Source organism: Babylonia areolata, chromosome 10 (genome assembly GCF_041734735.1).
Source record: "Babylonia areolata isolate BAREFJ2019XMU chromosome 10, ASM4173473v1, whole genome shotgun sequence".
NCBI classification, from domain to species: Eukaryota; Metazoa; Mollusca; class Gastropoda; order Neogastropoda; family Buccinidae; genus Babylonia; species Babylonia areolata.
The window spans coordinates 17,884,064-17,902,703 of NC_134885.1; the positions used below are offsets into that span (position 1 = coordinate 17,884,064).

Sequence of the window (18,640 nt, forward strand, 5' to 3'; positions counted from 1 at the left end):
CACACTATATATATATATATATATATATATATATATATATGTACACACCGACATACACCGACACACACACACACATCGTCAAAATGAAACCGAAACTAACAAAAACGGGACAAAATCGGAACTGAAGTAGTTACATATCTTTTCAGTTTCTCTTGTATTGTCAATCCTCAAATGCGGCGTTTGACATGCAACAGGCAGATGACATAGTGTGTAATTACATGTAGCCTATCACAATGAGTGAATAAAAACATGATGATAACAAAGACCAAAACGCATTCATATGGCAACGTACACCGAGTTTCATCTATCGCCGGGCCTGTACTCCATCGCAAGTTTGGAGAGGCGGGAATTTATGCTGACGTCGCACTGCACGGAGCGCAAACTGTGCACGGTGCCGTGCCGCGTGTAAGTGCGCGCGTGTATGTGTGTTGTGTGTGTACATTATTATTATTATCATTATGTTATTATCATTATTATTATTATTACTATTATTATTATGAGCATTTACGCCAAATCTTGAAACAATAAGCCCCCACACGTTCATGTAGACAACACGTCAGTTTCTCTCCCCCGCACCTTTTTTTCTGCTGTTGCAGACACTTATGAGCAAGGAGTCAGTAACGGCATGCCTGGCGGCTGGCATGCCAATATACATGAATTACACACTCATTGCAGAATATATCATTGCATAGTAAACATACATGTATACATACGTTACAGTACCTTCACGAGAAACGAAAATAAACAAATGGTGAACATCGTGGGGAAAATAAGAAGAAGAAAGACATTTTTCCTGAAGTTTTAGGTACATTGGGTTTATTTCGGTAAAAAGCACTTTAATGGCTTGCCACACTGCTTCCACTTCGTCCTAAGACGTTCCATTCTGTTGAGCCAGTCCTGTGGACATCATCTGCCATTATAAGGTGTTTATTTCAACGTTTCAAACATGTGATGTTTTTGGCATTTATTGTAATATGTCTTGATAGTGAGACTTCATTGAATGTAGACTTGCGTGTGTGAAGTAATCAACAAGATGGTGTTCACCTGAGCTGGAGGAAGAACACAAGAAGAATTTGAGTAATACTTCTTTTTCCATATGAGTTTTCACAGTCATCAGGTTGATTTATGGTCGAGGTCCGATGGTCGAATGTTGACAAAAACAACAACAACCCCCCCAAAAACAAAACAAAACAAAACAAAAACAAACAACAACAACAAAAAACAAAAACAAAAACAAAAAACCGACTACAACAACAAAAAACAAAGCAAAACAAAAACAAACATTGATTAGAATTAGATTCAAACAAACAAACAAAACAAAACAAAATCACAAGTACGCTTGACCCAGCCAGTCAACACCACTGACCTATAAACATGGACTGGGAATGCCGCTGTGTGCGCCTTGCAGTCACTTGACGCCAACTGAGCGAGCGAGCCGCGGCCATTTTGGACACCTCTTATGGATACTTGTCTAATCCTACCTCAGTCTTGAAAAGACTGTGCGTGCGCCCGCGTGTGTGTTTACGCGCGTCTGAGTGCCTGTTTGTGTTTGTATGCATGCATGCATGCGTGTGTGTGTGACTGTGTGTGTGTGACTGTTTGTGTGTGTGTGACTGTGTGTGTGTGACTGTGTATGTGTGTGTGTGTGTGTGACTGTGTGTGTGTGTGTGTGTGACTGTGCGTGTGTGTGACTCTGTGTGTGTGTGTGTGTGTGTGTGTGTGAGCTTCAAAATGAGTCACGGCAGAGGATGGAGGTAAGAAAAAGTATAACGGGAATATATTCATATTTTTATTGTGTTCTCGCATTATAATATATACAGTCCCCCCACCCCTCCCACACACACAGTCACACACACACATATACACACAGTCACAAACACAGAGTCACACACACACAGACGCACGCACACGCATGCACACACACGCGCGCGCGCGCGTTCACACACAAACAGACACAAAATTTCCAATTATAATATTTGACCATCAAAAAAATTGACCAAATGTCAGTTCCGTGAATTAACTGTCAGAAAAATATCTTCTTTTTTTTCTAATATGCATGTTTCCTAAATAACTGTAGCAAAGGAATGTGTAATAAGATGACAACAAACAAACGAAATCTCCAGTCTTCAGATGACAACAAACGAAATCTCTCCTTTTAGCAAAACCTTTTTCTAAAAAAAAAAAATACACATACTTCTCAAGAGTATTATAACATTACATTCAAAGGAAAAAATGCGATTCAGAGTCAATTTCATAAATGCACATAGGACAAGGAAGTTTCGACATACATCAGTACAAAGAACCAAAACCGAATCAGACAGCACAAGTCAAACAGAACAAGTTCGAGCCCCAACCTTATGTCATGGGTATGCACCATGAAAACGGATGACTGTGTGTATGTTCTTCTGGGTAAAGGACGCCATAGAAGGCACAGTGAATTAACAGATTGTAGCATCACAATGTACCAGAAAGATTGACACAAGGTGAAGAATTGTCAGGTGCATTTGCACATGCATGTCTCTAGGACAGACGTTACTGGTTTTTGAAGAGAACAAGTTTGTTCATTTGCTTTCTAATATATTTTCCCGTGATGAGAGAATTGTGTTGTTTGGCAACACTTGTTCCAGGGGCCCCCGTTTCAGGTTGGGACGATGTAGATGAAGATGGAGATGAAGACATGGGCATCGACGACTCAGTTGTCAAGTTTCTTGGAGCTGAATTTTTCCGTGGTTTCACCTCCTGAAACAGAGTTATGACCAGTTATGATTTCTATGCAATGATATAGTGTCTACAAATTACTTTAAAACTGAAACATACCACTAGAACCACTAAAATGTTCCATCTTTAAACAGCTGTTTTTAGAGCTCGTCTGTGTTTATTGACATGTGTGTATCGTCAAAGCAGGATGATGATAATAAAATTTATTGCTTAGGATCCCCCAATCCATTCCGTCCTCGCTCTTCCCTCCCTCCTCCCACCACCCACACAAACACAATTATGCATGCATACACATGAACACACACACACACACGCACGCGTGCACACGCTCACATGCACGGACAATCACACAGTGACACACACACACACACACACACACACAGAGGCGTTTTTATGGTCATTTACCAAAAGATGAATGCACATGTAAGATTGACTTAATTTCCTTAATACGTTTCATTTTGTAGGGGTTATAGGGGATTCTAGTTCCATTTTTAACATGATTTGTTGTAATTCATGCAGGTAAAAGAAAAGTGCGGCATTCTGAAAAATAAATAATATTTTAATATACAAACTACCCCATGCAGAAGAGATGTTGTAAATGAATTTTAATATTACCTTTTGCAAGTGAGCAGGAAAGCTGCACAAAACGTTCCGGACATTGTTGTACTCTGTTGTCACTCTCTTGCAAAAGGCCGGTGTACGGGAGGTGTCCAACATGGCGGAAAGTTCGCGCGGCTGTGGCGTCGCTCACGCAGCGCCTCGCGCGCTCTATGTAAATACGATCTCATTGGTCAACACCCATTTAGCGGGACCAACATGATGCTGAATCAGCAGGAACTCCTAAACCATAAAAGATGAAGAATAAGAAAGGAAAAAAAGTTTAGAATGTTCTAATGGAAGACTGGAACATGCCCAGGGAGGGGGCACAGACTGCTTCCTCAGGTAGTGGGTCTGCGGGAAGAATGAATTTCTCTGGTGTTCGGTGGGGTAGTGGATAGTACAGAACTGCTGAGTGTGTCCTTGTCTTTGACGACATGGTGCTGGGATGAGTCTGATGTTGTTGAATGGATAGACGGACTGAATTACCATCAAATGGGCAGTCAGTTTCACCACTGTTGTTGTCATTCACCTTCATGTTCAGACCAATCATCAGACAGGAGAAATCCTTCTCCATTGCTGTAGCTACCTATAATCTATGCACAGCTTCAAAATTGTGTAAATCCGCTGACTGGGACCTTTTCCTTCACTGGAAAAAGTTTTCAACACCTTTTTTTGGATATGATGCAGTCCCCTTTTTACGCGCATTCCACATGGTCCAATTAGCAAATCATTATTGAGTAGAAAGGGGTCTTCTACCTGATGCATGTTCATTTAAATGGTATTTTTATAATCCAGACACATCAAGTGGTTATGACTGACAGAATACGTGCAGCGAGCATTGGAAGAGGGGGAGGAGAGGGAGAGGAGTTACGTTAGATGATAGGTCGAATGCCAGCCAGAAGGTGTGAAGTGTGCATGGCATTTGGAGGCCAATGTACTCACATTTCTTTGAATACCACAGGAAATGACAACTGCCAATGCTCCTCAATTTTAATGAAACGCAGGGTTGAACGTGCACTGGACATGAAACACATGCTTTTTGTTTTTATTGCTTTTTGTCACTGGATCAGATGGTTGACTTGTTTGAAGAGGTGGCAAGCCGGATGTGCAACAGACACTTTAATTGGCCTATGTGCAACTTGAAGGGAGTGAATGTCATCAAAGAACTTCACCTTGTAACTTGTGAAAGCTCGTAAGTTGTCAAAAAGCTTGTCAGCTCAGTTTCTGAGAATGTGATTGACTTTTTAATTTATATCGACTATACCCATGTTTGTCATTGCAGGGACAGCGATTCACTTACATGTCTACTACGAGTTGTGATTTGTTTTTATAAGCTTATGGTGTGATTAAATTTCTTCTACAGGTATAATCTGACAATAGGCATGCTATTTCTAGCTGTATTTTGCTCGTTTTCTTTATAGATGTCATGATGTCGAGGTGGAAATAGACTTTTTTGTTGCACAGATATTATCTTGACTATTAATGCCTGAACAGTTATCTACAATCAAACTAATTGCGAAAACAGAATCTACATTTATTTTCCACCACAACAATGTTTACTTTCTTTCTGTATCTTTCATAGTTTTTGTGCTAGAATTTATTAAAGATTTATTACGCCTCAAAATTCTCTGATCAGGGGAGAGCACTTTTTTTTCAAAATTATTTGGCACTCAACTGGTCAAAACATAAACAGTAAATGAAATGTACTTTAATATCACAAGGAACATACTTCAAGTCATAGTTCAGGTGAATGGTGCCAGGTGGTGAACTGATTTTGGTACATTGAATGACTGAGTTCAGAATTGATGTTATTTGGGATCCATTAATAACCTTGTATGTCTTGTATCCATAAGAAACTTTGAAGGGAAGACAGAGATTAATGAAATTTGTAGAAGTTTAATTCTGGTCAAGTGGAATGAAAGTATTCAGCAAAATGTTGGCCATTTTTATATCTTTTTTGATGGTTATAGGAATCCCTATAATCATTGCATTGCTAACGGCTTCTGATGCAGACTTTCAAACTATTATTGTATTAAAGACAAGTTTCACAACTGTCAACATTGGCTTCAATTTGTCATCAGGGGAGGTGATCCTGGTGTGATTCGACACCATGTCTTACATGCTGCAGCATCTCCACAATGGATGGCAGGTTGACCAGGCCATCCTGGCGGAAGAAGATCGTGTTGTGGTCATCCGGTTTGGCCATGACTGGGACCCTTCCTGCATGGTGATGGATGAGACAATGTACAAGTGCGCCGAGAAAATGAAGAACTTTGCCGTGTGCTACCTGGTGGACATAACAGAAGTACCAGACTTTAACAAGATGTACGAACTGTACGACCCATGCACTGTCATGTTTTTCTATCGTAACAAACACATCATGATTGACTTGGGGACGGGTAACAACAACAAAATCAACTGGTGCATGGAGGATTGCCAGGAGTTTGTAGACATTGTGGAGACAGTGTATCGGGGAGCAAGGAAAGGCCGTGGTTTAGTTGTTTCACCCAAAGACTACTCCACCAAGTACCGCTACTGAGCACAGGAAAGCTGGGATGGGATTATATTGATCATCAGTGTTGTCTGTTTTAGTTGACAGGAGAGAGAGAGAGAGAGAGAGAGAGAGAGAGAGAGAGAGAGAGAGAGAGAGAAGTTGGATAGGGGAGGTGAGAACAGATTAGATGGAAAAGGAAAAGCAGCTTTTTTATTTTTGTAGAAGATGCTATCTTTCCTGTGAGGAGTGAATGGACATTTGAAAAAGTGTTGAAACATGTTTGAAGGCACCCCATTCTCCTAGTTCTACCCATCAGTACATATTTTATTTCTATTTGTGGATGTATCGTCATGATCATCAGTAAAGTTTAATATGAGCCTGTGGTAGAACACAACATTTGCCAAGGGGTCTGTGAAATTGCCCATGTCTTGTACTTTGGATTGCATTGTCTCAGAAGTTATTGCCAACTTTTTTTATATGGTTGCCAACACTTTATCCCATGTGTATTTTAAAGTAGTTTACTTTGAAGAATATGAATGCCTGCTGCTTGTCATGTAGACATGGCCTATGTTTTCTTGAATAAATTTGAATACTTCTGCAATGAAGCCAAGAAAACATATATTTCTGAGATGTACAGCTGTCCCAAGTGAAGCTGGAAACTGAGTTCAGACCTAAGGTTGGAGACATATCATCTGTTGAGATAGAACTGCTGTGCTCTTAGACCCTTTACGGCCTTAGACAGCTGACTGGAGCAGAGATGAACCAATGGGGCAATACTGATGTTGAATCAACAGAGTAATACTAACCACCTTGTTACTCAACTAGGACAATGTTTGGGGCTTGCACTTTAACATGTTGAATAAGAATACAATAAACTATGGTTAATTTCATGTGTGTCTGTTTGAGAGAGATTTTTAAGATAGAATGACTGTTTTCCGATTTAAGTGTAAGAAATGTACAGTAGTATTTTATTGTATTATTCTTTGTCACAACAGATTCCTTTGTATGAAATTCAAGCTGCTCTCCCCCAGGGAGAGGCTGTTAGTACAGTGCAGCCCCACACCCCTTTTTTCTTTTTCTTTTCCTGCCTGCAAGTGTATTCGCTTTCTTACAAAGTGGATTTTTCAACCCTTTAGCTGCCTGCCATGTGTTCTTTTACATGCACTAAGTCAGTAAGTGTATGCTACACAGGGGATCTTGGTTTACTGCCTCATCTAAATGACCAGCATCCAGACCACCATCCAAGGTTTAGTGAAGGGAAGAAAATAATGGCAAGTGTGGGATTCAATCATGTGTGCTCAGATTCTCTTGCTTCCCAGGCAGATGCATTACCAACAGGCCACCGCTCCATATGATGGCTGTAGTAGATGGCAGCAGCCTCTCTCCTAACTGGCAACGCTTATAATTTTATACAAATTGAATAGCCTACTTTCCTTCGGATTTAACATTGTATCTTGTTTTGTGGCATATGGATAAATAGAAAATAAAAGTGTGCTCACAAAACTGTAAGAGAGAGTAATTTCTGAAGTGTGCAGTATGTTTGTACACCCATAGAGATTTACTCTTAACACACACACACACACACTCTCTCTCTCACACACACACCGAGTTCAAACACTCAGCAAAACAGAAAAAAAACTAAAGGTGTTCTTTTTTTGATTTAATTTATAACAACTTCAATGACAGTTTTCCATACTGTTATTGGAAGAAAATTGAACTGAATGAAAAAACATCGCATACAAGCTGTTATTTGGGAGAAAAAAGAAAAAAAACACGGAGATGTAAAAAACACAATTCCAAAATTATCATTGAAGAAGCTGATGCTTGGAAAAACCACCTTCATACCAAGTAAAAAAACCCAAAAAACAAAAAAAGCATCATGTCTGCAGTACCAACCCCACTGACGCAACACCATGGCCATACTGATCAGTACAGATGGAACAGATAGAGAAACCTCAACTGGCTGACATTATAACTGGCACTGTTCAAGTACTTAACCAATATACATCATTAAGTTCATGAAACCCTACAGATTCATTTGATTAATGAAGTGACTAGTACACATGATACCTACACAGGTGACACTGACAGTAGAACTAAAAACATTTATTTTTTCCACCAGAACATATTGGCAATATAGAGTGTATGTTCCAGTCAGCAATCTCACCATTACAGTGTACACCCAGGTCTCATTTCCTGCACATAAGTATTCCTAGTGTTTTTAGAAATGAAAACTACTAAATACACCCCAAAATAATTCCAAGAACCGTACAGGGCATGACAGCACACGCCAAAAAGGCGCCCATGGCTGATGAAGAATACACAGGGATAGTATCTTTCAGAAGTTCAAGACTGAATTTTAATTTTCAAAAAGAATGGAAAATGCAACACAGAAATGCTGGCTAATGACATCAAATTCCAGCAACTCCAGTGTGACTTTTAGCAACCACATTGTTTTTTAAATCAGAAGTAAAAGTACTATTCATGTCTGGTATTGAATTCCACTTAATGCCAGTGTGTGAACTGCACTATGACTGCACACATAATCACAGACTACTTGCCTGTTTTCACTCCACTCTGATTTGAAAACCTGCTTGGCTTCAGCTCTTAGTGTGAGTGATTTCTGGAACTGCTGCTTGGTCACATTTGTACCACTCTACCACTCCGAAAATCAAATTCCTCATTCCTGAACAAAGAACATGTCATCAGTTCTCCATGCCCAAGACAATGAGGATAGTATGCAGTGCCAAACCCCAGTTGATGGTGATCAAGGTAGGGCTTATCGCCTTTGGAAGTACACACAGATGATAAGTGTTAATTAATTAATAATTTATTTTAATTAGAGGCATTTTTCACGTGTTATGATTATAAAGGTCAGAAATGATGATACATGTTTTCATAAATGAAAAGTAGATCTGTTCTCACTGGAAGAAATCCATAGGGAGATCACCAGCATTTGCTCTATAGGCCAGACCATGGGTCCTTGCAAGTAGAAGTTGGGAGGACAAACCATTTTGACACAGCTTTCACCTGATGGTATACAGAAGTGTTAAATCTCTATTGCAAAAGTTGACAGACCACTTTCTGTTGGATGAAGATCTTCATTTGTTATTAGTGTTAAACAACAGAAAAAAAGAGAAACAAATTCATCAGAGTTCAATGCCAGCAATATAACAAATGTACTAAGTATGTTTACTGAATACTTAAAAATAATACTCCCTTGACTGCTTGATGAATATTATATGAACAACATGTCCTGTATCAGTATATGCAATTATTAGTATACACACCAGACATGTAAAGCATGGCAGATATGGCTACTGCAGCTCTAAGAGAAAACACTGTCACAAACAGAAAATATTTAGGCAGTGTAGAGTGAGCAGAAAAAAAAGATACCTTAAGGGTTGATTTCTGTGCAATTAATCCTCATATGTTTAAAACATAAGAAGAGAATAAAATTTTTACTGGCCATGAACAAACAACAAAACCGGCACTGACATGACCATGAAGACTTATTTCCTTTTACAATCAAGTTAATATTATGTCTTTGAGTACTTTCACTGTTAGCCAAAACACATTCTTGATTACCCAGTATACTATGTCAAAGTGGATCACACTCAAACCTCTTGAAAGTAGCCTTATATCAGTAATTAAGTGTCATGGAAAACCATTTCTTAGGGCAGCAGTCTTTATGTTTTGTCAGTGCATTTCCAATGTTTTGTTGGAGAAAGGAACATAGTCAAAACCTCTGAAATACTGAATGTTTTTATGTCAGATATTTAGTGATCTATAGTTTTATTCAACTATTTCTGAAAATGAGATTTCCAGACAAATCTGAATATCATCAATGTTTTTAGACATACCATCTTAATACTGTTTGATATTTGAAAAGTAGCGAGTTCATATTTCAAGGATCCATCCCATGTCACTTGACAGCTTGATACCAAGGAACATCATCTGCCCACTACTGAGCACCAAGCACCTCAGCACCCATATCTCCCCCTCCTCCATTCCAACCCCTTCCTCCTCTTTTTTTTTCTCACACACACATGCATTTCTCTGCAAGCAAAAATTATCCAACAATATCACCTCACACACATGCCAGAAACCAAATAAATATGCAAGAATATCACCACCACCATGAAAAAGTTGGGATTGTAAATATGAACAGCGCCATGATCATAAGCCATAGTAAAGAATAATGTCATGCCCACTCACATTCACACAAAAAAGGTAAGTGAAAAAAAAAAATCATATTTCATTATCAGCAGTTTCAACTTAACACTATTGACAGTCTCAGATATATCTTCACATATGGCTATTTACACGTGGCTTTACACAGTAACAAGATTTGTGTCAGATATATACTAACATTTGCCTATACAGTAACAAAATCAATTATTAAAACCTGTCAAACAGTGCTAAATAATAGGACTGAAATGTGTAGATCAAACCCATGCATCACAATTACAGAAGATGGATACAGACTGACAACAAGCACAATACAAATTCTGTCAACAGTGTCATAAAACTATACAGCACACCAAAGTTACACCATTTCTTTGTAATGAAACATAATGTGCCCCCTCCACACAAGATACTTGCTGCTGTTTGTCTCTATGCTTCCAAACATGATATACCTTTTAGAAATCTGAAAAAGTGCAAGGTATCTAGTTATTGAGCAGGAGTGGGCACATAATTGTACACTTATTTTATTTTTTCCTTTTTATTCATTTATTTAATTTCATTTTATTGTACTGATACTGTCCCAACCATATCACACATGACAAATTGTAGAATTTTTTGTATGTCACCTGTGTAAAGGGGTATGTGCATCCTTCACTGTCTGTACCTCTACTTGATTACTACGCTCACTTGTTTTTGAACCGATGCGGCTTTATGTTTGGCTACTGACCAGTTCTGATGTCTTCAAAGATCACATGTTAATTAGGGATGTTCTGTGGCTTAGTTATCAGGTTTAGTTAACAATCAACCACAAACAGAAATGTCAAACCAGTCGGCTATCAGATAACAGCTCTTTGGAAACAACCACTGGCTTTGTCAGCATAAAAAAACATAGAGTCATGGACTTGAAAGATAAAATTTTGTTACAAAATCTGAAAAAAAGCATTTCTTTCGTTTCCATTTTGTTTCTTTTCATTTACATTACTGTGGTCTATTTACTTAAATCTGGAGTAAATATCAGGAAGGCAGGATGTGGACACGTTTTTTCATGGCATCTGATAAGTTAAAATCTTGTGGGTCCCAAGGACTGTCTTACCATCATACTAGGGACTTCTTGACTACCTTAAGAGGGTCACTCTAATGCTGCATATTCCAGTCAGATCTGCATGGCTGCATATAATCATTCAGGATTCTGGGCCAAAAACTGAAGGGCAACTACTCTTGTTTTGTAAACAATCCCATCTTTACTCTTTTTATGCATTCCTTCAGTAGATTTTTAAAACATTGCCAGTGACCTTTATATTTCTAAAGCATTAGTGATACATATTTCTAAATTATCAGAGGCCATTTCTATATGTTTGGGAGCTGATGAGTCATTCAGGTCTGACCTCTGCCACTGATGCCAACATCTTGATTCCATCCCACAACAGTCTTCTGCTTGAGCAGCATGAGACATATCTGGTTTCCCTCCACTTCTGAACATCAACACAGCTGTGTAGCTTAATTTTTCTCACGATGTGTAATCACAGCTGAACTTCTTGAAAGTGCAAATACCGCTTTTGTGTGGTGTGTCACAGCTGGAATTGCAATGCATGTTTTACTATCTGGTTCAGTCTTCACGGAATTGCAATGCAAATTTTACTACCTGGTTCAGTCTTCACCTTCAAAGCCTGCAGCAATGGGAATCCCAAATGGAGGTATTCCTGCAAACATGCAGGGTGCATGTGCATGAGTGGGCATGGAAGTGTTTGTGTGTGTGTGTGTGTGTGCGCAAGCTCCGTTCAGTCTAAGTGTGACTTCCTCGGCTGCTCTGAGAGTCTTTGTTTGTGTTTTCTGACATTCCATTTGTGAGATTTTATCTTCTTTTTTTTTCATATTTGTTTCCTTCACCTACACAGACATCAGGTAGTATTGTATTCATTGTATGCACACCATTCTTTTGTGGATAATCCTAACTAATCGGCTCCACAGCAATCAAGTGAAAATGTCTGCTTTGGCATCTTTCTCTGCAGCTCCAGCTTTGTCCTCACCTACATCAGAATTGATCACGAGAATATTGAAGCAATTCAGAGATTTGGAAGTGAAGGACGATCTAGAGGTGAAAGTTTTGGATGCATTCAATCAAAACAAAACAAAACAAATCAGAGGCTGGTGTAAAAGGAAAGCAGAAGAATGCCGTAAAAAATTACACTAAACAAGTGTCAATGTTGACATCACAGTGTAATGTGTCACAGAAATCCATCAGCCTGTTCTAGCCCTTCAAATGGTTAAAGTTTTCCAGAAATGTTTTCATCTGTATGTTACTGCAATAGTGGCTACAGTGCATGAAGAAAAGAACCAGGCATAAACAAATGCTGACTGCAAATCTTTTAAAGTACAAATTGGACAGGCTGTTCTGAACAGTACCAGTGACAGGTCATGTGATGATAACTGGTTTGTATATGAAAGACAAAGACGTAGAAGTGGTTGTGAAATTGTTTGAAGAACTGGGCTGTGGTAAGCAATGGGAAGATCTCTCCGTCACTTGCGAAAATGGAAAAGATAAAGAAGGTTCCGCGAAAAAATCGTGACCAATTCTCTTAAAACTGGATCCATGTGGATCAAGGCCGCTGTGATGAAGAAATGCCAGCTGCTGAAGGATTGCGAGAAGAACAGGACAGTGTACCTCAACCATGACCTCAGTCCACTCCAGTCTCAACTCCCCAACTTGGCAAAAAATCATGACACAATGCAGCCATGATCGAAAGATTGTCTACCATCTAAAGAAAAATGTGGCCAACCTACAAGTGACACTACTTGGACAGCCCTGATGATCTTTTCCATCAGTGCATGAAGGAAGTCAACTACTGTCAGATGGGACTGAACAACTAGGCCTATGTTTCTTCTTCATAAGTTTTCCTGTGCCTTTTAGAAAACACTATTCAGGTTACACAAAATTTTTAGTATCCAAATCTGATGGTGATTGTGATTGCATTCTTTGGTTTCAGATTAACAAAGTACTGACTGGGTATGATAAAGACCTATTATCAGGTGCAGTTTGCATTCCTCCTGAAGGGACTGTCTATGGTTCTGATAAGATTGAGACTAGTCTTGTAGGTCATAATCCCTAGAATGTTATGCGTTGATTATGGGTAATTTTGATGCTAACACTAAATTCTTGCTGATACCCTAAATATGGACACTGATTGCTGCAACATTAGTGACACTTGATGGTAGTTTTGCTTGTGTGCAGCACCTTGACATTCCAACTGAAATATATTCACAGCATAAGTGTAGACCAAACAACTATGGTTATCGATTATCAGATTTGTGTAATTCTAAATCTTTGTTTATATAATGGTTGAGTTGGAAGTGATGCTAGCATTGGAAGGAGCACAAGCACTGGATGAACTACTAATTATGATTTGGGAAATCCTCATCTGTGTTCACATGTTGCTGATTCTAACATTGATCCATTTGATCCTATGTTGTCAGATGTTCACTGTTTTACCTCTGAAAGTTAAGAAAAACAAGTGCACTGAATTAGAGAATGTGTGCAGGATCTACAATCCATCTAACTGGATCCTAGTTCTGTAATGCCAGAAATATCTTCAGCTCAAATGTAAAGCCAGTATTTTCTGATGTCCATGTAAAAAACTTCATTCATTCATTTTGCCCATCGCTCCTGGTGGAGCATAGGCCATTGACGACCCCTCGCCATCGCACTCTGTTCTGGGCTGTTCTGGCCATTCCAGTCCAGTTGGTCCCTTGCTGCTTCAGCTCTGTCTCGGTATCTCGCCTCCAGCTGTTGCGAGGCCGGCCTCTCTTCCTCTTTCCCTGCGGGTTCCAGTTCAGGGCTTGGCGTGTGATGCTGGACGCTGGCTTCCTGAGGGTGTGTCCAATCCAGCCCCACTTCCTCCGCAGTATCTGCTTGGCCACTGGTTCCTGTCCCGCTCGCTCCCACAGATCTTTGTTTTGGATCTTCTCCTGCCATCGGATCTTGTAGATGCGCCTCAGACAGGTGTTGAAGAATGTCTGAATCTTCTGCTGCATCGTCTGTGTTGTCCACCATGTCTTGCATCCGTAGAGCAGAATTGACTTCACATTGGAGTTGAAGATGTGGAGTTTGGTTTTCGTACTGATTGCTCCAGAATGTAAAAAACTTGGATCCTTTTAAAAGCTGAATGCTAACAAATGCAATTAGCTATGAAACATATTGAAAAATTAAACAATTTACTAGATAATGAAAATGCATCAGTCATCGATACCCATCAAATGTTGATGCAAACCCTTTCAAGTACTGCTTGGGGAAGTTAAGAATGGGGTGAGAAAAGAATCACACTGCAGTAGCTATACTAAACCATAGTTCAATGCCACATGTAGGAGGAAAAGAGCTGCATAATTCAAAGCCAAAAACAATTCAACAAAATGCTTCATAACTTAATCATATACTGATATAGTCTTTGAAATCAGCAGCGAAGAATATGAAAAGGTCTTAAGAAAAGCACAGAAAGTTCATTTGAAGAAATGGTACAAAAACCTTGTAATCTAAAATGATCAAAAGGATAATGAATGCTCCATGTCCTATTGATTTAATTGATGTCTGTATACATTTAAAAAATATTGTAGTGAAACATGGACAGTCTTGTAGTGACCTGTGGCCCAGAAGCAATATCAAGGGTCATAGGCCAACCAATCTGGTAGCGGGTGCTAAGTATGAAGATCAGTTACTAAAGAAAGGAGTCCTAACGATCAAGCAGACAACAGGATCCAACTTTGGAAAAAGATCTGATTCCTACATCAGCCAGCACATATCTGCCTGGCAACAAGTACCCGGTGACTGAACACTGCCCTCTGGGAAGACTTTGCCTGCTGATGTGAGCAAGAAGAGACACCTAAATGTAGTCTGTGGCAATGACCCTGCACTGAGTCTGGCAGGTGGCAGTTGACTGTTCAGTGAGAATGTAAAAATGCTAGAAGCATCATTGCGTATATGCCCATGTAGAACTAGGAGTTTGTCTGCATATTCGTAAAACACTTTAATATCAATGTTCAACTTGAAGATGATGTCTCAGATTAATCGTGATATTGATTATGATTTGAAATTTTAAAACGTGTGAATCACAGAAGATATAGAAAATAGTAGTCAGCTGACTCAAATAGGAAAAAAAACTTCTGGGAATGACATGATCCATAATTAATTAATCAAAAACAGTATTTCTGTAAAGGTACAACACATGAAGAATAGTTTGTAGGGCTTGCATTACTGCTCTGAAAATGTAGCAAAACTGACTGTGACAATTATTGTGGAATCACACTACTGAGCTGTGCAGGTAAACTATTCACCATAGTCTTGAATATCTGATTAACTCAATTGTTTGAAAATAATAAGACTTATAAAATGAAGCTGGATTCTGTTTATCTCATTTAACAGTGGATCATGCTTTTGTTTTTAAAAAATTAATAGACATATTTTCTAATCGATAAAAGCAGATATTTTGTACCTCATTCTGTGCAGATGCAGGGACTGTGGCAAAAGCTCATCAGTCAAGGTATTAATGGAAAGACCCTTCATGTGATCATAAACATCAGATTAAGTCTCGAGTTTTCATTAATGCTGACAAATTAGAATATCTCAGGTTGTCTCAGAGGTAAACAAGGTGAAAATCTATCTCCATTACTTTTTTCACTGTTTTTAAATTATCTTGAACAGTACTTTACAGATAAATTATTTGCAATGAATGGAAGGCTTATGATAATGTGCAGAAAACTTAAGTGGTTGAGTTCAACAGAAGAAAAAACCTGAGGCATGTTTTCAAATTTGGAGATAAAAATACTGAAAGTATAGATACTTTCAAATATTTGGGGGTATACTTAAGTATATCTCGTCACTTTCATAAATGTAAAAAAATATATGTATGACCAGGCCCAAGGTGCTATGTTTTCATTGCAGCAGTTGGCTCAAAACCAAAACCTGCCTGTAAATTTTGTTTTAGATTTATTTCAATCAATAGTGTTACCAGTTCTTTCATATGGATTTGAAGTATGAGGCTGCAGTGATTTTACAATCATGGAAAAACTACTTCTGCTTCATTTAAACAGGAGTACTAAGACAGACGTGATATAATAATAATAATGGATACTTATATAGCACACTATCCAGAAATCTGCTCTAGGTGCTTTACAAAAACGCTTTTGATGACATAAAACATTATATCTACGTTACATACACACACCAAAATGTGACCACACACACACACGCACGCACACACACACACACTGCATACATACATTTTAACATACATGTGTATCTAACAGCTACCCTAACACATACACACACATAGGCAGGCACATACTTACATAAACACACGCACACACAATACACATTCATATACATGCATGTAGTTGTGGGCCTGCCACAACTGAACTTATTGCTGAGGGAAAAGGTGAGTTTTGAGACGAGATTTAAAAGATGCAAGGGAATCAGAATGACGGAGGTTATCAGGGAGCTTGTTCCACGTCTTTGGCGATTGAAAAGAAACGATCTGTGTCCATAGGTCTTACTTCTGACGTGAGGTATCCTGAGAAGTTGAGTATCAGAGGAAGAACGGAGCTGGCGAGACGGGGTATAGATATGGATGAGTTCAGAAAGATACTTTGGGCCAGATCCGTTGACTGCAGAAAAGGTCAGAGTGGATAGCTTATAGTCTATTCGATCAGAAACAGGCAACCAGTGGAGAGACTGAAGGAGAGGAGAAACATGGTCAAATTTAGAAGCTCTGCAAATGAGTGGCAGCGTTATTCTGAATTCGTTGGAGTCTGTCTAACAGGTATTTGGGAAGGCCGGCCAAAAGAGAGTTGCAGTAATCCAATCTTGAGAGAACCAGAGAGCATACAAGTGTCTTGGTTGCATCGGTTGAGAGATAGTGGTGGATAGAGCTGATTCTACGCAGTTCCAAATAGGCAACTTTACAGATATTCGAAATGTGCTGTTGGAAGGAAAGAGACTGGTCCAGGATTACACCAAGACTGCGAACAGAGGGAGAAAGTGAAACAGGTGTGCTATTGATCAGAACAGAGTCAGGAAAGGAAGGATGTTGACGAAACTTCTTTGGACAGGTTATCATAAATTCAGTCTTATCATCATTTAATTGCAGCTTGTTGAGAGTCATCCAGTCCTTTAGGCCAGCAATGCACTCCTGTGTTTGAGTCACCAGTGCATCAAATTCAGCTATGGAAGCCGACTGATAAAGTTGTGTGTCATCAGCAAAGCTCTCATGCGACATCGCATGATGACTGATGACATCCGACACAGGAGCCGCATACAGCACGAAAAGAACAGGACCTAGGACGGACCCTTGTGGGACACCCTATTTCCAGGCAGATACTCTAGAGTATGTACCATTTACACACACTTTCTGTGTACGATCTGACAGGTAAGACGTGATCCATGCTAGTGCAGTGTCACGAATACCAAAGGAAGTTTTAAGTCTGTTCAAGAGGATAGAGTGGTCGATAGTGTCAAAAGCTGCTGACAAATCTAAGAGAGCGAGAACAGATATCTTATCCTCATCAAATCCCGAAAGCAAATCATTCACTATTCTAAGAAGGGCTGTTTCGCAACTATGACCACGTCTATAAGCTGACTGGTGGGAATTAAGTAAACCATTCTGCTCCAGATGAGCTAAGAGCTGAGACAATATGATCTTTTCTAGCAGTTTTGATAAAAATGACAGATTAGAGACAGGTCGATAATTTTTCAAACAATTATGATCCAAAGATGGTTTCTTGATGAGTGGACGTACAACAGCAGACTTGAAGCTTTCAGGGAAACAACCAGACAGCAAGGAAGAATTGATGACATGAGTAATATGTGGCAGTAGAACATCAATACATTCAACCAACAAAGAAGATGGGACAGGGTCAAGCTCACAGGATTTCGGACAAGCGCTCAGACACACTTTCTTCACAAAATCTTCAGTAACCGGTTGGAAACAATGTAAAACAGGACCACTGTACACGCGTTCTTGAACGGGTGAGGAAGGAGACACAACAGAGTCAAGCTTCTCACGAATGCATGATATTTTGCCGGTGAAGAAGTCAGAAAACTTTTGAGGGAGTTCCTGCACTGAAAATGTTGTAGGGAGAGGAGTGTTTTTCATTTTACCTAGTAGATTGTTCATAGCGTTGAAAAGCTGTTTGGCTGTGGTGCATGCAAGTATTTTAGAAGAGTAGAACTTTGACTTTGCCCTGTCAACAATGTTTGTTACATTATTCCTGGCTGTCTGAAAAATGTCCCTACTGATGGTCAAACTAGTGGCACGCCAGTGCCTCTCAACTCTCCTTCTCTCCCGCTTGGCCTCCAACAGCTCTGGTCCCACGGTGTTGTACCAAGGCGACGGGGGACGATTGCAGATCAGGCGCCGAGTCGACGGGGCGTGCCTGTCGAGTGCAGCGCGTAGGACAGTGGATAGCTGGTCAGCGGTCGGCTCAAAAGGGATATTAGTCAGCAGGTCAGCTTTAAATAAGTCTAAGTCAATTGAGGTCAGTGTGCGCACCTCCCTATACACACGGGGCGTGGGAGGTTTGGTGAGGTTCAGATGACACGTCACACTGTGATGGTTGGAGGACAGGGTGTGATCGACGGTGGTAGACTTCAAGAGG

At 39.6% G+C, this 18,640-nt stretch overlaps 1 protein-coding gene across 2 annotated transcripts; it reads left to right on the forward strand.

The window, feature by feature from the left end:
- Positions 1 to 808: 808 nt before the first annotated feature.
- On the forward strand, positions 809 to 7,321 carry LOC143286842 (thioredoxin-like protein 4A). 2 transcript variants are annotated; one of them, XM_076594674.1, is made up of 3 exons: positions 826 to 923; positions 4,389 to 4,510; positions 5,400 to 7,321. In XM_076594674.1, exon 3 carries the CDS (start codon positions 5,429 to 5,431, stop codon positions 5,855 to 5,857), a length of 429 nt encoding a protein of 142 aa, XP_076450789.1. In that variant the 5' UTR covers positions 826 to 923; positions 4,389 to 4,510; positions 5,400 to 5,428; the 3' UTR covers positions 5,858 to 7,321. The 2 variants fall into 2 exon arrangements, with proteins under 2 accessions (XP_076450788.1, XP_076450789.1); XM_076594673.1 differs by lacking the exon at positions 4,389 to 4,510 and having other exon boundaries at positions 809 to 923.
- The last annotated feature ends 11,319 nt before the right edge of the window (positions 7,322 to 18,640 follow it).